The 22,645-nt window shown below is 32.5% G+C and overlaps 1 protein-coding gene and 2 long non-coding RNA genes across 12 annotated transcripts; 1 reads left to right on the top strand and 2 right to left on the bottom strand.

Moving 5' to 3' along the window:
• Positions 1 to 10,239: 10,239 nt before the first annotated feature.
• On the bottom strand, positions 10,240 to 10,842 carry LOC111881144 (RING-H2 finger protein ATL1). The gene has a single exon (XM_023877538.1). The coding sequence runs from the start codon at positions 10,840 to 10,842 to the stop codon at positions 10,240 to 10,242; it is 603 nt and encodes a 200-aa protein (XP_023733306.1).
• Positions 10,843 to 14,561: 3,719 nt separating this feature from the next.
• Positions 14,562 to 17,710, top strand: LOC111881162 (uncharacterized). 10 transcript variants are annotated; one of them, XR_002846695.3, is made up of 5 exons: positions 14,562 to 14,799; positions 15,277 to 15,395; positions 16,077 to 17,022; positions 17,258 to 17,305; positions 17,459 to 17,710. It is a non-coding gene; the product is annotated as an uncharacterized LOC111881162 (long non-coding RNA). The 10 variants fall into 10 exon arrangements; XR_002846693.3 differs by lacking the exon at positions 17,258 to 17,305 and adding an exon at positions 17,306 to 17,383; XR_002846689.3 differs by having other exon boundaries at positions 16,077 to 17,383.
• Positions 17,711 to 19,449: 1,739 nt separating this feature from the next.
• On the bottom strand, positions 19,450 to 21,875 carry LOC122195954 (uncharacterized). The gene is made up of 11 exons (XR_006187087.2): positions 21,683 to 21,875; positions 21,469 to 21,573; positions 21,248 to 21,361; positions 21,093 to 21,163; positions 20,771 to 20,993; positions 20,647 to 20,695; positions 20,477 to 20,552; positions 20,306 to 20,396; positions 19,980 to 20,220; positions 19,736 to 19,848; positions 19,450 to 19,628 (listed from the first exon to the last, which is right to left on the bottom strand). It is a non-coding gene; the product is annotated as an uncharacterized LOC122195954 (long non-coding RNA).
• Between the last annotated feature and the right edge of the window lie 770 nt (positions 21,876 to 22,645).

The following is a 22,645-nucleotide window of genomic DNA, read 5'->3' on the forward strand; positions in this document are numbered from 1 at the left end:
CTTGAGTTCAACCGAGATCGATTAGAGAATTAGAGTTGGTAGAGTGTTCTTAGAGTTTGTTATTCGATGAGGGATTAACATGATGATATTTTGCGAGGGTGGTATGGCAGGGAGATAGACCACTAGAGTTTACAAAGTCTGGAGAGTCAGACCGAGTACCGTAGCGGCAGAAGATTCTGTCCTTCTTCATGGTCGGGAGCTCCTGTTGGGTTCAGGTGCTCTTCGAAGAGATCGTTGTATGATATGAGATCCTTTTGGTGGTGCTTCTCATGTTTGGGTTTGATCTATTTGTTGGTAAGGAGCGATTTCGAGGGCGAAATCTAATTCAAGTGGGGGAGAACTGTAACATCCTGTTTCGGATCATCCGTGATTGGGGTTCGTGGGCTGCAACCCGGGCATGAGGAAGTCTCGGGGTTGCGACGAGTTGCTAGAAGCGTAGGGCATATCGTCACCTTTCCATGGATACGAGGTTCATTGGAAAAGGAGTTATATTGAGGAAGCAATGGAAGTTTGAAGTTTTGGCAGGATTAATCCCTTATTTGAGAAAGGCGGCAACTGAGTACGTTGGGCGTATGTGTGTGTACACTTATCGTACTTATGTGTGTGATTTTTAGCGGAGCCACCTAGTACGTTGGGCGTACTAGGCATAGAGTCAAAACCGTAATTTAAGGTGTGTTCCTATATAAAGAATGAGATGGCTTCATTCTTGGCCACCATCCGCAAATTGAAAACCCTCTTAAACCCAAAACCTTCGTTCATGGATCTTGTGTGTGCATTTGTGAGCCTTTGAGTGTTTTTGTGTATTCTTGGAGTGAAGATGAAGCTTTGGAGAAGAAGGAGTGAGAGTCCAGGCCCTTGGATCTGATCATATCTATGTTGGGAGCTTCATATAGAAGTATAAAGCTTCAAACTTTGTCACTCTTTTGATTTGTGCATCTTAGTAGAGCATTTTAGGGTTCTGTCCCAAAATTTGGAGACTTTATGAGATATTGAGCTCCAGAGACTTTGATCAACCCCTTTGAGTGTATTTAGTGGTGTAATGTCATAAAAATCAAGACTTGCATGTTGGAATCAAGCCATGCATGAGATATGAGCATTTTGTGATAGAAGAATGAGAGTTTTGTGAGTTGGTGACCTTATCAGCCATGAAAAGGCTTAAAGTCACTGACTTTATGGAGTAAGAGCCATTAGGGAGTCCAGATCTGGGATTTGAGTTAATGTCTTAACGGGTTAAGACCAAAGGAGTAGGAAAAACAACCATGGTCGTACGCTGAGCGTAATTGCAATACACCTCGTGTACTGACCAAGTGGCCCAGGTGGCCAATCTGGATTCGTGAGTATGTTGAGCGTACCAAGGAAGGTATGCCCCGCGTAACCTCACTGTGGACTTTTAGGCTAAGTCTCATTTTGGGCCTTGAGTGTTGGGCCTGGAGTTTGGGCTTGGTGCACTAGAGTTTTCTACCAGAGGAATATATATGTGCTTTGGGCTCTTGAGTTGGGCTTGCCATTTAGATTTGAGAGTTGGGCCTCAGGAGAGCCCATTTATTATTGGGCCTTGGTGGGCCTAATGGGTTTTAGATTATTATTGGGCTGGTTAGTGGGCTACCTTTAGGCCTAATGAGTGAGAGTTTTGACTTAGTTTCTAATTGCGTTAATTGTGGGTTTGGCTCAGAGATAGAGGCCTGTGCGGAGCAGCATCGTTTATAGGGGTTGCTCATCATTCGAGGTGAGTCTTCTCACTATACTTTACCATGAGTGGTGTCTATGTGTGACCGGAGGGGTCTTATGTGCTTATTGAGTTATGAGATATTATGCATTTTGTCTATGTGATATATATATGCTATATTTTGTGTTTACTGAGATTGGACCGGAGGGTCTAACCCGAGTGTAGGACCGGAGGGTTTCCACTGAGAAAGGACCAGAGGGTCGAACCCGAGCTGTGAGACCGGAGGGTCCTCACTGAGACACATAACCGAAGGGTTTATACAGAGTCGTGAGACTGGAGGGTCCACACGGAGACGCATGAGACCGGAGGGTCCATGCCGAGTTATAGCCATGAGAGGCTTATTATTTGTGCATGTGGTATATTGGGAACTCACTAAGCTTCGTGCTTACCGTGTTATGTGTTATGTGTTTCAGTTTTTTCTAACGATCGCGGGAAGGCACCGGGTTGATTGTACACACCAGTGAAAGAGTTATGTTTTGAGGATCTTGGATTTTAAACAAACAATTATGGAGTTGTGAATGTTTAAATTAAATAAATGATATTTTTGTGAAATGTGTTATGAGAATTATGTGATTTTAAATGAAAATTCTGTTTGAAAATTTACGGTGTTACACTTTGTGGTAATAACCTGTAGAATTATATGTTATTTGTGCTTGCTGGTTATCATCTACGGAGTGCTCTTAGGGACTTTCTGTGGTCATGTAGGATTGCCTGAGAACTCTTGGTCTAGGCTCTCTTGCATGTTCCTTGTTTGGTTGTGGCTTTGGAGTAGGACCATTTATTCGGGTGGCTATATCACTTCTGGTTATTCATGGTTACACATTCTATGGGGTTAGCTGGTAGTGGGACTGTATATTATGAGAGGATTAGTAGACTGTAGTGATCTGTATGATTGATGTTTGCTTGTATTATGTGCCTACTTGATCTTGATTGTTTATATGTCGACATATTTTGTTTGTTTAGGGTTGAGGCTGTTCGGCTTTGTGCGATAGGACAAGATACCCGATGCGGTCCGGCTATAAGCCGTAGGCACACAGGCTCGGGAGGAACTGTAAGGTTGAGGTGGTAGTCCAACAAACCCTAGGAATTCCAACCCGATGGTTGATTGGACCTGACATATTGTTATTCCAGACCGAGGCTGATTGGGCAAATATGCTTATCATACGAGGGTATTCCATCCCGAGGATGACTAGACCCATCGTGGACATGCCTGGTATTCCAACCCGAGGTTGATTGGGCCATGCATGAGTATTTGTGTTTATGTTTGTTTTTCGTAATGGTATTTTGGGGGAAACCCACTAAGCCTTGTGCTTATAGTTTTGTTTATGGTTTTAGGTTCTTTAGATGATTAGAGTGGCAAGACGAAGGCGTGACCGTACACATCCTTGGTTTTACAACAGATTGGATCTTGGGAAACTCTGATTTTGAAATAATGTTTGAGAACACTATTTTTGTAAACATTTTATTAGTAAAAGGATTGTTTTGAAAAGTTTAAATTTGTTGAAATTTTCGGTACGTTACAGAAATTCATTTCTTACATAACATAAATTATCATTTCATATCATAAAATTAATTTCCTTTTTCATTCCCAAGGCCAAGGTGGAAAGAACCAATTAATCCACCAATGTATCATAATAGGACATCTACTTCGCGATGGGGAGGTACCACCATGGTAGATTCCTCTAGTGCATCTTATGAGGTATCATGGTCCAGATGGTTTTCATTGCATCATTAATTTTTTTCATTTTCTTTCAACATTAACATATAATCATTGAAACATATTCAAAATACATACTTTACTTTTCAAAACATTTTTCCATAAGATAGTTTAACATTTAGCTATGTACCCAAAAATGGGAAAAAGTCCACACGTAGTCACCTAGTTCTCAAATATAGAATACAATACTTTTCTAGTTCAACTTCACAAGAAATCACTCCTTAGATACAACCTATACAATATAGACATAAGTCATTAAAATGACCAAAATACCCCTCATAGATTCCATTACTAAATTTTATTGTTCCAAATCATTCCTCATGTAAAAATATGAATGTAGGCGAAAACTGTGCGTAAATCTGAGTCCGTATACAAAAGTTATGAAGAATCCAAGTATCTTACAGTCAAAGACTTCCATGACAGTGGAAATTAAGGCATGAATTTCCACGGTCTGTGTTTTCATGTCTACACGCACACAAAACTTGATTTTTCTCAAAATAACACCCTACTTTGCATAGTTCTTAAAGACCCTTTTCCAAATCACTTTGTACCATTAATTTAGGTTCTCACACATGATTAGGAGGTATTTTATCATCCAAACACACCCCGCTTAATCCGTTAACTGCTCATTGAAACCATTAGGATGTAATGACCCTCAAGTTCAATTGGAAGTTCAACTAGTCTACCTTCCAATTGCACATTCCAAAGTTCCCAAAACTCGTTCCCCACTTATCGATCACCCAAAAGAATATTGTTAAGTACATGAAACCATAACCACCCCCATTGAAAGTGTTTAATTATAATGAAATCCTATATTCCATTATTACACTCTAAATGCTTATAACCACCTACTTGAAAGGGTTAAGAGTTTATGTTGCTCAATAACACTCTTCAACCCTTAAGACTTATTCCCAAATCATCTATTACATCATTGGGTGTTGTCAAGTACTTAACATTGAACAAATCTCATGTTAATTCCTTAATGTAGTTATGGAATGTCCAATTCCATTCTAACTTTCCCATTTTTTCCCTTATAGCCAATAACTCCATATATAAATCTAGGAATCAAACAACATCTTAAGTTTTGAATTCAAATAATTCCAAGAGTATCCATTGAAGATTATGAACTTCCTTTCATTAATTGATTAGCAACAAAGGGTTCCATTGGTTTCATCACATTATCCCCAAATCCATTTCAATTCTAGCTTGTACATGATTCTACCATCATAGATGGGTTTGAGCATTTCCCATTGGGGTTTCTTGTTTTCAAACCTCATCTAGGTCATAAAATCATAATTTCACATTCAAATACAATATCTTTCAATTTGAGATTCTAGAGTTCTTAGTGGCCTTTTTACCCACATCATCAAAACCATCAACGTAATGATTGGTTTGAGATTGGAACCATCAAAACCACCCAAATAGGGTTAGAAATCAAAACCCTAATCATCAAATCTTACTAAACTCGACATTAGGGTTTCACCCTCTTCACAACTTCGAATTTTAAGGGTAATGGAGAAGAGTTTTACCTTGATAGCCTCGATTTCTTCTCTCCTTTGCTTGATTGCCTAATTCTCCTCTTGAATCAACCCATAAATGTCAAGAAATTAAGCATTCACCATTAGAGATCTATCTTCCTTTCAAAATACGTCTAGCAATAATGAAGGAAGTGTGTTTGCATCTTATTTCCTCAAATTTTCACTTATGGTACCTGTAGTTTGAGAATTTTGTTAGTTCTTACCATTACTTGAATTTTCCCAACTCTAACATGTTATTTGATATATTTTAATCATTAACATCCTTATCTTATTTTTAAATTAAATTTTAGGATGTTATAATCTTCCCATCAAAGTTTCAGTTTTTAGGGTGAACATTGCACATTATCAGTACTTGTATTACAAAATTTGGGAATATTATGGTTTTGAGTACAATAACATAGCTAAAGGGAAGAAAATGATGAAGATAGTCTTCATTTATTATTATTATTATTATTATTATTATTATTATTATTATTATTATTATTGGAAAATCATGTTTCTAGATCTCATGGAAAGTGGCGGTAATACTAGAAAGAATATAAGAGTGTGGAGGGCATGTGAAAAGAGAAACACAAAAAGGAAAAAAAAATTCGGCCTCCTGTAGTCAATGTGCATGTATATATTAACTTATATATTAACTGACATAACCCTAACAACTATTAATTGAAGGACCAAAAAACATGACATGCTTTGAAATTAGGTATTAAAGTTGAAACAATGAACTATTTGGTACCAAACTTTTTTTAATAATTACATGAACCAAAGACTCTAATTTACTTTAAGATTTTTGGTTCTTATGTTTGTGGAATAATTATTGGACAGTTTTTAGATTTATGTTTACTATGTTTGTGGTTGAAATTTTAAAATTGGATTGGATTTTTATTGATTTTGAGTTTTTTTTCATTTTATACTAAAAAATTTGATTTTAATGATTTTTGAGTTCTTTTTAAAATGTGATTTTAATAATATATATTAATACAGAAACGTTATGACATCATCTTAAACAATTAGGGCTCTTGATTGGATTTCATCCCTATTTTTTCCATCTTTAGATATTTTGCTGACATCACCTTTCACTGTATTTAATTCCAATAATCTTTAATATTTCCCAATCAATTACCTTTTTGAAATTGAATATATATAATTCTAATAATAGCATCCAATTTTAAAACAAAATTTTATGTCATTCCTTTTCTGAATGTAATCCCATATACAGGAATTGTTAATTGTGTGTTTAAATTTAATTTATTCCATGGATCTTTGATCTTAGAAAATTTCGAGTGTTGAAATTTTAAAAATTCAAGGTTTTGCGTTAACTGAATGGCTCTTTCACTTTAGCATTTATTATCATATAAAATACAGAGATTGAAACTTGAAAATCAAATTCATTTCTTTGTTTTCTTATATATGTAATTGAAAAGGAGTTTAATCAAATTATAATGGGTAATCTAAACTTCTCACAGTAACATTTTTGAACAATGTAATTGATATCGTTTTGTTTGAACAAGTAACTTGATGATTTGTAGAATATGGACAAAGTAGATGATAAATTATTTTTTACATGAAGGATTCCTTTTGCTTTTTTTAAAGACATTCATCATAAGTTTGTCAGCACATATGGTGGAGCAGTATTATCATCTAAGGCTTATGGACTGAATGATGAATTCAAGGGTTCTTAACCAATAAATTGAGTATTACTCAAATGATCATAATGAAGATATGATAAACCGTATAAAAGGTAAAATAAGCCAGGTTAGCTTCTTCTTCTACAACTTAAATCATACATTTTTAATCATGTATGCATATATTCAGATCCCCCATTAACCAATTATTCTAAACCATTTTAAGTTTCTATAATAGCAACGTTCTGCAAAATTAGAAAATTATCAATTAATTTGAAATTTTGAATAAATATAATTGATATTTTTCTTTTTTCTAGCTAAATATCCGAAAATCTCCTATATGATATCTTAGGATCCATGGTTTTTTTGGAAAATAATGGTTTCCTTATTCAAAAACACTTATATATATATATATATATATATATATATATATATATATATATATATATATATATATATATATATATATATATATATATATATATATATATATATATATATATATATGATTGCATTGAAGCTGTTATTCTCACGATTATGCTAATTATTTTATCTATATTTGGAGAATTATTATAAGTAAAAATTAACAATTATGTTAATACACATCTGAAATAATTAAAAGAATAAGAACTTATGAAATATTTAAATAAAAAATATTTGATATAAATATAATTATCATCATTAATAACTTATAAACTAAACTTATTATGACAGAAAAGAAGCATACCCTTAAAACCTTCTGCTTTAGATATTAGAGGTATATGACTCAAAATACTCGTTACTTGAATTATTTGCATATGACTGTTTAAGAATTATTTGCATATGACTGTTTAAAGTGGTTGGAATTAGAGCTACAAGTACGGAATTTGGGATTCCATTATTGGATATCAAGAAATTAGTAATTAAATTTACAAATAAAACATAATAGAGGAGATTAAGTTCTTGTATGGAGAATCAAATTAATGATTTTGAGATAAATATGGTGGAACCTTTACCTATTTTCAATGTCTTTAATGGAAAGACAACTAACTCAACAATCACTTTTCCCATATTGCCCCTAAATATCAAATCCGTTTCTGACATAAAATGAATTTACCAAATTGTTCCTTATTATTCTAACCTTCTATGTTTAAAAGTTGAAACAAACAGAAAATAAGACCTCAAAATATGACGCATATATTGGTTCATTTTTCACCACTGCATTGAAGTTGTTCTTTTTCATGATCATGATTAAGTGATTAACCTTTGAATTCAACATATTATATTCTTTATTTCCCATTCCTTCAATATCGCATTCGGTCGATCGTTTAATAATTATTTAGAACATGTCATTACTAATTTTTAGTAATTTGGGTTCAAATACATACTTAAGCAATAAATTATTTGCTTATATGTAACATTATTACTTTAATAATTGCTTGTTATTCAAAATTTGATATTAATTCTTTTTAATAAACATGTGTAATACAAGGGTCTCACACCTTATAGACATTGAAGTTCTCCCATTTGTTTTATTAATTTTTTTCTACGACATTTATGTATATTTCACACAAATTACCTCTTGTTTTGCTTATTTCTTGTCAATTCGATTTATCAGATCATTTCAATTCATTATACGTTTATGGTATACACATTTGTTGCTTCATCAAATCAATAATGGAGTACATTTCGAGCAATAAAAGTAATGTTGCACAAGATCACTCATTCGTTACTAAATTCTATTTATTTCATTAGTATTGTTATACAAATGTTTTTGATGATTTTGTTACATGTTTTATTTTATATAAAATTTGTTTAATTTAAAATTATATAATTTTTGATTATTTTGTTTGTTTTACAGTTATCATCATTGGACTCTGAGATGATTATTGAAATGCTTTTTAAGAATATCATTACATACATTTGATAGTATACATTATGCAAATAATATTTTGAAAAAATAAAATACAACACACATGCTCTTTATCTGTACAAATGTAAAAATAATGTGGTTTTTGGTGGCATAGTTCAGCAAAAAAACCATGGGGGACTATATAGCGTCAGTTGTTCCGCCATGTGGTGAGAAGAATTTTGACATTAGTTGTATACCAAATTCATGTAAATTTTTAGCATTTTCCTTGTGCGTACTCATTGTTGCTGAATGTGATAATGGAGATGAATATCCAAAAAAGTTTTTATTTGTTTGTAAACCAATGAATTTAGATTGCAAATTAATCATTACCATTTCCAATCTCTAAATATGTTGCGGTAAAGTTTCCTATGGTAGTTACGAGTTCGAAGCCATTACATTTCAAGATCATTCTATTATCATACACACTGTCATCTTAAGATTTTATCTGTATTATATTTTAAGTATATTATTTTAGTTTATTTTATTACTGATATGTTATTTTCTTTGTAGTGATCTGCTTAAGGATCAGGTGAATTATGATTACTTCCAACTAGAATTGTTTGCCTCTACTACATGGGAATGGAGGGAGCTTTATAATATCCGATTACCATCTTCTGTTTATTATGTTTCAGATGAGACAATTATTAGTGGAGGTGTAGTTTATTTTTTATTGTCTGACTATGACATTTTGCGATTCGATGTATACTCGGAATAATATTAGTGATATATGCACCTTCAATTATTAATGATTTTAACTCATATGCATCGAGACTTACTAAGTTTGACGGAAAATGGAGATATTTTCTATAAGTGAAAATCGTTTGTGGGAGATTTGGGTTTTCATTCAGAATCGGTGAGTAAAGTAGATGTTAGTAACTACAATGCCAGTGCAAATGAATGGTGAGATTATCGAAACAATCTCATTTATTTATTTAAAGGAAATACGGTTGAGTATTGTCATCCCGACACATCGTTCTCATGAAGTATTTTCATTTCGTTTAGATTTTGAGATAGTAATCATGCCCAAGTAGAAATGTGTAATTGTATATATTTTGAATTGCATTCGAAACTTTTGTTTTTTCTAATGAAGTTATTTACTATTTTATATTAGTTTATGATTGAATACTTTGTTTTTTTTTTTTTTTTTTTTTTTTTTTTTTTTTTTTTTTAATTTATAGTTTTATTGGTTAACTCATGTTTTATTTTGTTTTATGATATTAATTTTTTCTATGTTACTTTATTTTATTTTTTTTATATTGTGATAACTATTTATAATTTTTTCGTATGTGATCCGTGTTACGCTTAGAAATCAGATTCCTTTTCTTAGGTTTCCCAGATGTCCGACTTTCTTTTTGGGTTCTGAAAGGCAGAGTAGCTTCATAGTTAGGGATTAGAGTTCCAATGAGGCATATATCAACCATAGGTTGCATTGGGAAAGCCGTTGCAAATATCATAAAAATTGTCAGTAACAATTCATTGGTAATTTATCACAGAGCTGTTCTGTCGAAAATCTATCAAAAAATAAAATGATCACGAGTTTTGTTCGATAGATTTGTTAGTTGGAATTGCCCTGTTGTATATATGTAGTTATGAAGGATGGTGGATATGTTACGTTGATATAGATGATGATAGTAACAAGATGTTAGCTATATAATTATTGAAAATTTTAATGAAAATGATACACAAGCATATGTAATCTAGCATCAACAAATCAAAAAGCTTTCTTCACATATCTCATCAATAAGTCAGTTCTGATCTAGCCTAGCAAAGTTAGAATTTTGAAGGATATGAGAGCGAAGAGTTTGATAAAAAACCGATCTTTCTTCATCAACCTCTTCTCTAATGAGATTTCCTCTACTTCCACACGTAGAGACGGAAACTTCAAGATCAAAAACGTCTGATCTACAAAGAGGGCAGTTCGAATGAGTTTGAAACCAAGTATCAATGCATGATACATGGAACACATGAGAGCAATTCGGTATGGTTTTCACCCACTCATCATCTTCATATTCACCCAAACAAATTGAACATTCAGTACTTTCATCGCAATGATTCACTTTATCTGATTCTATTTTTTTCTTAAACTGTGTTACGGGAATCATTTGCACAGCGAATGAGTCTAGCCCACGGCTTTGGAATTGTAGGGAAGGATCATTACCATCTAGATTTGTGTCACGTAGACGCCTCCTTTGAGCATTTCCTGAATATACGTGAAATGAACAGCGTCGTAGTATGTTAAAGTAACTAAAAACTAGAAATAGGGTTCCCATGGTTCCAACCATAGCAATCACTAATGGACTCCATGGTGTATGCTGTAAGCAAGGAGGTTCTACAGGACTTGATGCCATGAATGCAGGTCGAACTCAAAGATGGGGTTCAAGAAATTATCTTTCGGTGGTACTATAAAGACTTCGTTTTTCGACATGACTACACTTGGTATTTTGTTGAAGATGGATTAAGATGATGATGAAAACAAAGTGATAACCGACGCAAACAAGGTTGTGGTGATACTTCTTAGGGTCAAAGATTCTATTAGTTCTCTTCCTCGTTAATTTGTTATAAAACTTATAATCTTGTTTTGGTTTCGATGTTTTTATTGTTTTTGTTGGACCAGACAACGCCGAATGAGTATTTGTTATTTAATATCATGTGTCTGATGATTGTAATTTTCATACGAGGGAAACATAAAACTCTTTATATGCCAAAAGTTAATCATATAAAACTATAAATCACTGTGCTGTATGAGCTGTGATTGTATGCATCAGAAAGACTGTTGGATTCAGCAATACTTGAGTTGGGTTTTGCGGGTTTCATTAAACTGCTCTGATAATGTTGATGAACTTGCTCGATCATGAAATAATCGGAGATCATGGTATTGTTTGTGGATGGCATGATCTTGATGAGTAGTTTCTGAATTTGATCTCTTGCTTCATCCCTTTCATGGAGAACAAGTTTTAGGAGCTGTATCAATTGTTTCAAGGAGTCGGTATTTATGTTCATTTCTTCATTTGCTTTTGCTTTTACTGTTTCCAGTTCAAGTGATGTGTGATGAATCTTGAACTTAAGCTCATCAATGCTCTAAAATTTGCAAAAGTTCCAAAGAATTAATTGATTAAAGCAATTAATCAAAAATGACATTTTATTATTTAATTTTCAGTGAATTACAACGGAAGGTAAACCTTTTCCAAAAAAGAATTGATGTTTTATTATATAATCAATAGTAGTAAATAGAAATTACTACGATTACAAAATATCAGGAGTTTAATTGATATATAAAAAGAATAAAGAATCATATATATAAATAAGTATCTCTGCATAATTTTTTTTCAAGTATAAATACTATATGCAAACTAATCAAAATACATGATGCTTGTAAAATTATATATTGATTATCAATAATTTACCACAAGCATTAACAAAAAAAAAAAAAATAAATAATTGAATATACGCTACATATACTAATTAATTGGTGAAAGCTTGTCACTTGCACGCACTAAAATGAGTGTTTATTCCACACAAACAAAACAAAACTCAAGATGATCACATGGAGTAAAAGCCAGAAAAGAAACAGAAAAGCCATAGTGTAATCTGAAATTCAAAACAATGCTTAGCAAGATGATAATTTGGGATCATTGACCCACGACAAAAACTCGTTTTACGTATGGTTCTCACATCTTTCCAGGAACTTTGGAAGAAAATCTTTAAAAAAGCCTTAATTTAATTAGACAAAAAATTAATCTATTAATTAGCTTTGAAGATCAAGAAATGTTAACAACTGGCATTTTGGGAAGAGTTCCAGAAGAAAAAGTTCGAATTTGAGTTAAACATTAAACTTATAGTCGTAATCCAACCAATGATCTTATTTTTTTTTTGAATGGACCGAAAAAATTCCACTGCAAAAATGTGTTTTACAGTCGTTGAAGAAACGAAGAGCAAAATGAATGAATAATGACCAACCTCTTGATAACTCCTTAAGGATGCCATTTCTTCCATTTATCTGCTTTTCAGGAGAAAGCATAAGCAGGAGAGGGCGAGAGAGATTAGTTGTCAAATCCTACTTAATAAATGAAGGTTTTTTTTGCCACTTGTCAAATTCTCAAGAGTTTTGCCACATGTAATTTTGTGAGAGTTTTAGAATTATTATTTTCCACTTGTCATTTTTTTAAAATTTCTATTTTTTAAAATAAAATTTCAAATAAGGAAAAAGAATCATTCTATTAATTTGATAATTAAGTCTCATAAATGCTCTAAATAAGATTTGATTTTTTTTATAAATGTTTGAAAAGATTACATTATGATATGTAAAAGTATTATTTTATAAAATATTTAATGTTTAAATATTGATATTAAATTTTTATTTTTAATAAACCCGTGTAATACACGGGTCTCACAACTAGTACTTTATAGAACAAAAAGATATCAACAAAAGAAGGAAATAAATTTAAAATAAATTAAGGGGAAATGGGTAGCACCAAGTTAAGAATGCCATAAACCAAAAGAATATTTGCCTACAATATATTTTTTTCAAATAATTTATGTTTTAAACTATTATACAATCTATAAAATATAAATTGTTGTCTATGGAAAAAAATTATAGTATATCGTTTTCCACGCTAATTATTGAAGCTTGTGAAATTTATATGAAGGGCAATCCATTCTTGAGTACTAAATTTGTTAAGTCATCAGTTACCAATAAACCACATACTAGTAATAAAATAAACATTATGGCAAATTATTAATACAATATCAAAAGTAATTAACTATTTGTATGATGAATATTTTAGTCTTAAAATATTATAAAAACAAAACATAAAAAACCATTCCTTATACATTTGCGATTACGTAGTAAAAGTGAAATTAAAATAGAAAAGATATCAAGGAATCATTTTTTTTTGTTAACAAGTGAATTTTGTTTAGTGTTGTTTGACATTTCCTTCATTGACATCATTATTGGTGCGTCTTATTAATTTCATATTTACCTTCTAAATATAACTTAATTTAGTGTTAAACGATTTTAGGTGCTTAATAAAATTTCAATATCACTTTTTTTAACAACAATACTTTATTAGATAAAAAGGAGATTACAAGGTGAAGTATAATGGGTTATCAGCCCATAAAATATATACCTTTCATTTAAATAAACATGGGTAAATATCTTATTTTATTTCAAAAGTTTTATAGTCTAAAATGTTAGATTCAAAGATCAAGAAAGAATCAAGAACCAAATGAAGAATATAAGAGAGACGTTCATGATTTTCTCTGAATTCATTACTAATAAAAAAAGAACTAAACATATACTTATGTACAGACACAAACCAGAGCAACTGATTAATTAAGCAGAAATTACTAAACTACCCTTCTAACAAACTACTAACAGAACCTCAACCAATTCTAACTGAAATGGTATGATTAACCCCCCCCCCCCCCCCCCCTCCCGGTCAAGCTGGTGAGCATTTATGTAAACCAAGCTTGGACAATGTTGTTATGCTATTGAATGTTGAGAACCATGAAGCTGTTTAGTAAGAATATCTGCTTTCTGATCACCTAGTGACAATGTGAGACAATCGAATTAAGTCTTCTAGAACCTTTTCTCTCACAAAGTGACAATCGATTTCGATATGTTTCATGCGTTCGTGAAAAACATGATAGGAAGCGCTACAAATAAAATGATATTTAGTAGCACACATTTTTAATGACATATCTTTTTTATGCCACTATAGTATGTTTCTAGTGGTATATTTTATATGTCACTATAAAATTAATAGATTTAAAGACACTTAACAACTTATGTCACTAATATTAAAATTTATTAATGGCATAAAAGTTTTAAATGCCACTAAAAACCCTACAAATTGTGTCATATACTTTTTATATGCCACTAACGTTTTGTTACGTGGTTTTACTGATTTGTCATTACGCCATTAAAAAAACTGAACTCCTACTTATTATTCCCCTTTCAATATATATATATATATATATATATATATATATATATATATATATATATATATATATATATATATATATATATATATATATGAAATTTCACATTCCCCCATTTCTTATACCCACCCCCTTTTACTTCGTAGGCGTTAGAGAGTAGAGGATAATTTTTTTACCCCAATCTCGTCACTCTCATATGCTCCCATACCTAACACCACCTCGATATCGCCATCGTCGGTCACTGCTTCCATCTCCGACATCACAACACCACCGCTGCTACACTACACCACTATGGCACGATACACTTGAAATTTAGACTCCGAACAACGATCTCCATCTGTTCTCCACTCGACTTCAATGAGGTACTCTTTTCTTCACTCCAACCATCGAAATTGATTATCTCAACCAGAAGAGAATGTTGTTTGGATGCGAGGCTTTAAAGTGAAGTGAATAATCGATATTAGATAACCAGAAAATCACTTGATTAGTTGAAACTTAAAAGAATAGATACCTAATTTTATATTTATCTTATTAGTCAATTTCCTTAATATAATATCATATTCTACATCCACTTATCTTCCCTCTAAATAGTAATAATAATAATTGATCGTAATTTTAGATAATAAATTAAGTGTATCATGGATACCTATTTATCTATCTAGCTTAACGAATCTTAACGAATCTTAACGAATCTTGTTTTATCATTTCTCATTGTGAAGCCAATCTCAAAAATCAAATGACAGTGTCAGAAATGGTTTTGCGTTAACAAAAATGTATTAATTTGTGAGTTAGAGTATAATCAAAATAAAAAGTATGTGTTACTACATATCTATGATCAGGTATGGAGATCTTAGCATATCCTTGCAATAAGTTCCTGAAACAAGAGCCGGATTCGAGCGAGAAAATGGAAGAATTGTCATGCACAAGGTTTAATGCCACATATCCCATCTTCCAGAAGGTGAGTTTTCACTCATACTTACATATATATATATATATATATATATATATATATATATATATATATATATATATATATATATATATATGTTTTTTGAACCATAAATGAATCGAAGTTTGAAACTTAAAGGGTGAAAATGACTCTAATAAGATGTTTCTTTGTTAAAGATTTGTGTTAATGGACCAAAATCATCACCTTAGTACATGTTTCCTAAAGCAAAGAAAATGGGAGTTTGTTGGGCCAAGCATCAAATGGAACTTCACCAAGTTTCTAGTGGATAAATAAGGTAGAGTCATAGGTCGTTATGGGCCGACTACTTCACCATTATTCATTCAGGGAACAATTTTCCATGCATATTTCTTCTATATTATGCATCACATTGAGTGAGTTTATTATTAAACTTAACTTGTTTGTTACTGTTGTTGGGAGATATTCATAAAACAATGTATGCAGAGTGAAATGCAACTGAATGAATGGGGTTTGCCTTTATAAAATCTATCCAAAAGTGTGAAGGGTGAAACTCTAAACTCTCCATAAGTTCATAGTAATAACTAACATGTATGATTGTTTTTTTTTACTTTCATTCTCATAGTTTTTGCTTTAATGGTGAATATGTTATGTTGAAGTTTAATCTTATTGTTGCATATTCAGTGGACTAACAAAACACCATGAATTTCTCAGCCACATAGTATCTCAACTCAAAGAGGATGGATGTAGATGATCTTATACATCAGTTTAGCATGTGGGGAGATTTCAAAGGCAACATATATTAGGATGCATATGTTGCCGTGATTATAGAGATGGATGCAAAGCTATACAACCATGTAATCATTTAAAATGTTCCTCTTTTTTGTTATCCTCATGATTTTTTATTGATTTCTGAAGAAAAGAAAAAATGTATAATGTTGTGTTTTTAGTCAGAGGATGGTTGACATATAAACCTTCTAATCATTTCGATCAAGAAGCAAGTAAACCAGGTGATATGGTACAATATGTTGCATCATCTTTGTTGACTAATGACTAGCATTGTTGTTGACCGATATTAGTCGTCATGTTATTCTACTTTTAGTCACCATATTATATTTTTAGTTACAATTAATAACTAAAGTTTAATTTACAGGTTCAAAGACGCCTTGCACAAAATAGTGAACCAACCTGTAAAAGCCATTTAGGGAAAGTGGTAGGGGATATGAAAGAGAAATCACTTTCGTTTTCAATTTAGAATTCTCAAAACTGCCTTTTGTTTTATGTTATGAGGTTTAAACTTTGATCTATTTATACAAAAATTAATATGCATAAAATTATCATTTTTAGCATGCTTTCATTTAAAGAACTTATTATGAACCTTGCATTTTGTTATTAGCCATGTGTTCATTTGAAGCTAGTCGTTTAAAAATGCTTCATCTTGAACAAGAACTTGAACAAACTAAGACATAGGTAAGTCAACATTGTCTTTTCATCTGTGCCTTATTTTAAGATACTTATCTTTCCATATCTTCTTTTTGTCAGTTATGTTTAGTTATCAAACTCATACCTATTTTCTTAGATATCATCAACAATTTCTAGGTTGGAATGGTGCAAATACCAGGAAGGACTCATGTGGACGATTGTGGAAGCTGCAAACAAGGTAGTCATTTCCTCAGCCTTTTAGCAATCGTTATCTGTTTGTTGTTGATATATTTTACTTATATGGCTTTGAAAATGTTTCTCGCACTTTAAGAATCTTAGGAATCTCATACATGACACAACTCATATCATTAATCTAACATTACATAGCATCCCACTTATATTTAATCTTTCAATCTAAAAATACATCACCACTAGTAACTTACAGTTCATGTGTATCTATTCTTTGGTTGTAGGAAGTAACTGAAAGTATTATTAATCAAACAAGGTTGTATTTGTTCCAGGTGAATACTTTGGTTATGACACCTTTTAAGTCTCGATCAACTTGGATATATAAATCCTTCCATTTCACATTTGTGAATGTACTATTTTGTCCTCATATTTTATACATATTTATTTTGTTTTCCTTATTTTAACATTTCAAATTCTTTATAAAGGGGAGAAAACTCAGTAAAGACACAATATTGATACAATTAGGAAGCATGTCAAAGTTTGCAAGATTACATGAAGTTTGGGGAAGAAGTTCAAATGCAATGAAGTGTAAAGTTTTTTTTTGTTACTTTTGTTTAGTTAATTTTTTATATGTAGTGTCTATTTGGTTCAACATTTAACATATTTGGCATTGATGTAAAATAGTGAAATTTTTATTATTTTTTATGGATTATAGTTTAATTAGCTTTTTAATTTTATATCATAGCTAAAAAAAGTGTCACTATTAATAGTATAATTAAAAAATAACATTAGTATTTAATGACACAAAATATGTGCCACAAAAAACTTTTATTGTATTGTGGCAATTAAAAAGTGCCACTAAAACAACATAAATTCTAGAACTGAATTAGTATTTACCGACACAAAATACGTGCCACAAAAAATATTATTCTACCGTGACAAATAAAAATGTGCCATGAAAAGCCTAAAAAACTACAACGACAAAAAAATAAGTGTCACTAAAGGGTTTTAGTGGGAGCGTTTCTAGTGACACTTATTATGTGTGCCGCTCATTCTCTGAGAAAAATTTAGTGACATTATTTTAGGCTTTTAGTAACACTTTTTGTGTGCCACTAAATGACATATTTTTTTGTAGTGAAGCTATGTAAATAGCATCCATATTGTCACAATGGAGGGGTATCAGAGTGTAACACCCAAAGTTTTGAAGGCTAAGAAAGGAAAGAAAACCCTAACTTTAAGAGGGGACTCGGCGAGTCCAAGCGGGATCCGGGTCGAGGAGTAAGTGATCGACTCGGCGAGTCGGCCAAGGAGACTCGGCGAGTCAGGTCTGTTCGAGGAAAACCCTAAATTTGGGACTTGGGACCTATTTAAGCGCCTCATTCTCTTCCCTAGGGTTCCTTTACAGCCCCTCTAACCCAGAACACCAAACCCTAGCCGCCATATCCATTTTTGAGCTAATTATTGTCTTGAGGAGTGCATTAAAGCTTGGAGAAGGAAGAAGGATCTTGAAGGTGCAAGGAGGGGGCTATAGATCTGAGATTGGGAAGATATTTCTGAACATCTGAAGGTATTAAGTCGTTTCCCTTCCTTTAGATCTATTTTGGTTGTGAGTTTTGGGGCTTTTAGCCATGAGTAGTGATCCATTTGAGTTAGAAGCCGGATCTGGAGTTGCTACTTCAGATCTAAGTATATTTTGGTCTTGGAAAGCATAAAGTTGCAGCCCTTGAGTTGGTTATGGAGCCTCTTTGCCTTAAACCCTAGTTTATGGTGTATTTTGCCTAGATCTCCTTCTCTACACGTAAAGTTTGCAACTTTACGTGATGAATAGGCTTGGGAAGGGTAGATCTACAGTTTGGAGTCCATGCATGACTCAAAAGTCCTGTGCATGTATAGAGATCTGAATGGACTCGGCGAGCAGCATGAAGATGAGGAGGACCTCGACGAGTAGGATGAGCAGCTCGTTGAGTCAGATGAAGTTGGCCAGGAACTCGGCGAGTTGGATGAACAACTCGGCGAGTCAGGTCGCGAAACCCCAAACCTTTCGAGTTTAGACTCGAATCAATGAGTCGATTGGAGACTTGGTGAGTTGGACACACTACTAGAAAAACAGCCTTTTACGACGCTCATTGCGCGTCGTAAAACGCTCAGACGACGCGCAAATGCGCGTCAAGGAAGGCCCTGTCATAACGAGAGACGACGCGCTTTTGTGCGTCCTCTATAGACGACGCGCATTTACGACGTGCATTTATGACACGCAATGCGTATCATTGAAGTTGCTGTCAAGAAAGGCCATGTCATAAACGAAGATGACACACATTTTTGCGTATTGTAATTTTAATTTTTTTTTTTAAAAAAAATTATTTATAGATTTACTAATTTTCAAATTAAATTTGCATTTCATGTCTCACAATAGAAAATAAAATACCATATACAAAAAATATAATACATTGCACAAAAGTTAATGTCATACAAATAATCATTCCAATAGTAGACAAATGGATAAATCTCAAAGGGTTCAAAAATATGTTTGTCTTCTAATAGAACTTATACACAAGAAAGTACTGAATTTTCTATTGGACTTATACACAAGAAGAAGGTGTTTGAATTCAGAAAAGGTCTCAGCAACTGAATTGGCCCCGGAAGCTTGTGGTTTGACTGCATTTGAACCCAAAAGAACTAGAGTCTCAGGAAAGCATATTGGCATATAGTAGAAGCAAAGCCCATCTAATAAGATAAATATGATTGGATGAAAAGTTTTATACCATACATGAAACCCATTCAGCAAATGATGGATAATAAAGATCTTTAAAGTCCTAAAGGGGTTGTGAAATTAATGCAAATTTTCGTTTCACTGCCAAGTGTCGCAAACCTCCATCTGTAATAAGTGTGAATGAAAGATTCAAACTTTCCAAATTCACCAAACTTGCAACAATCAAGATCATGTAAAAGTCAAATCCAAGTCAAAGGGTCAAACAAGATTGGATCATGATCAAATATACTACTAACCAGAGAGATGACGAAGACCATTGTTTCCAAATTATGTATCAGACAACTCCAAACATTTCAAATGAACAAGGCCTGAGAAGTAGAATAGGTGTGAGAATATTTTGAGACAACGGAGGTGAGTTCTTTACTCCGTTGGAGTCCCAACAGCAATACTGATATCAATATAATCTCTATATATGATATCATCTCCATCAATAACATCATTAATGATTGGTTGATTTTGTAGCCCACTAACAGCAGCCTGAAAAATATACTTCAACCACAATTAAATAAAAAAAAAGAAAAAATAAAAATGCAAGAGAATTGATTTGTAAGTTGTAACTTACTTTCACAAATCCAGACATGAGCCCAAATTTCACTCCATGCTTCTCAAGGAAAGCTTCTTTATATTCAGATCGAAGTTTCGTTAAATATGTCCTAAATTAAATAACATAAATTTTAAATCATTGAAAATGTGATGTGAATTATTTAAATATATAAATAATATCAGCACTTACATATCGACTTCATCAGACGCTTACTCATTACAACCTTTGTACCTGGCTCCACTGTATCTCCCTTTTTTGCAACAAACTAAGTTATGGTTAAAAGGGTATATAAGTAATTTTAATAAAGAGGATAATTCTATAATTGTGGTTTTTGAATTCATACTAAAATTACAATTTACCTCTTTGATAACTCCAACTTCAGGACTCCCAACATCAATTGTCACCTGCCTGATTAACAAATTTAGTACTCATTATCCTTGTATGTGCAAAAGATGAAAATGCCCTCACCATAAAAAAAAGTACCTTATCAGTTTTGATTTGGTCAATTGGCTCATATAATCAACTTCCACATGATCTCCAGGTTCTATGAACAACAAAAGAAAAGTTTTCCAAAAAAAATAATTATAAAAAAGAAAGAGAGAAATAATTTGGCTATTTAATTTCAACATATTCTTTATAAAGGTTGCTAAAGTGCCATCACTAATGGATTCTCCCACAAAAGGGACAACAGCATCAACCAAGTCACCTTCATAACACAAAAAAAGGATATAATTTAGTCATTATAAATGATAAAAAAAAAGATTAATATGGATTGTATTGAATTTACTTATAAGGAAAAACATACCACCGTCTGAAGAAAAAGACCGGGTCCACATTTATGTTGAAAATTCTGTTTTAAGTGATGATACAACATTCCTGTATAACAACACAAGTTTCTTCAAAAAGGGTTATTGAGTGTGTGTGTGTGTAGATAGAGAGAAGGTACAAAATTGTATCAACCTTAAAATTTTTGAATATGTTCTTCAGTTGCTGTTCTTGCTTGTTCTTTTCTTATTAAAGATTCATCTTGCATTCTAGCCAATTCAGCATTGTGTTGTCTTTGAGCTTCATGATCTGTTTGTAGATACTTTATACAATTGAAGATGGAAAACTGGACTATAAAAAATGTAGTGTGTGTGGGTATTTGAGAGAAAGAGAGAAAGTGAAAGAGATTCTCAAACCTGCATTCTTTTCCTAGCTAATTCATCTTCATATCTTAACATTTCGGCTTTAACTTGTGATTGTTTTTCTACTAAATTCATTTGATCTTCTGCAAGTTTACGCTACTGTTCGTGCATATGAACATGATTATTAACTATTATGTAATGTAATTCCCAAATAAAAAAGACAAAAACAGACAAAAGCATATGAAGGTTGACCTAAAATAATACTCACGATAGCAAGTTGAGCCTGAATGGCTTCCTGATGAGCCTTCTCTGCAGCCAATTCAGCAAGACGAGCCTTTTCTTGTTTTCTCATCACCTCAAATACCTAAAAAAATGAACCAAAATCCATGTATTACCAATGCAACTGGTAAAAAAAATTAAGTAGTACATAACAATGAGAAACAGAAAAACAACCAAAGTACTACCATTGCCTGCAGAAAGAAAAAAAAACGTTAATCAATAGAAATTTTTTTAACATTTAAAATCGAATAAAAGAATTGGCTAGACATAAAGAAACTGTTAAGCTGGCACATGCATAATGGCCTTGTGGTATACTCTTCATTAATCAAGTAATTTAACCTAAAGCTATGTGTGTATGTTGATTAATTTATTGATTGTTTCTTATTGCTCATTAAAGGAGAAAAGAAAAGCTTGAATTCGGAGCTGTGGCATGCTTGTGCAGGTCCTCTTGTTTCCCTACCGACAGTAAGAAGTCCTTCTCTTGATGTTTGCCTTTCCTGAATCAAAAGACAAAAGTGCCCTCGTCAAAAAAGGCTAAAAACAACTTATAAACATCTTTACACCAATGGCAGTTGTCTTCAGTTGCTCCCCAACTAAGAAATTGAGTTCAACAACATTATTGACCGATGCCGAGAAGTATAATCAGGTCCTTGCGTAGAATGACTACAACATAAAGCCCGAGTTTTTCACCAAAAGCATGTTGTCCTAGCTCACGGTATCTGTTGAATCTTTTTCCTGGAACAATTTCGTGTCATTTCCACCATTTGCCATAGTGTGTAGAGTGTAATCACCCAGGATAGGACTAGTACTGTGATTCCAAAGCCCCCGAATCAAGCAGATTGTATATTATAAAAGTGGATTTTGTGTGAGGATTTTCACCGAACATGTTGTGTGCATCGTTTAAACCAAAAAAGAATCTTACAGAGAAGACTTGGATTGAAGGAAAGGTGAT

The sequence above is a fragment of the Lactuca sativa genome, chromosome 9 (assembly GCF_002870075.4).
Source record: "Lactuca sativa cultivar Salinas chromosome 9, Lsat_Salinas_v11, whole genome shotgun sequence".
Classification (NCBI taxonomy): Eukaryota; Viridiplantae; Streptophyta; class Magnoliopsida; order Asterales; family Asteraceae; genus Lactuca; species Lactuca sativa.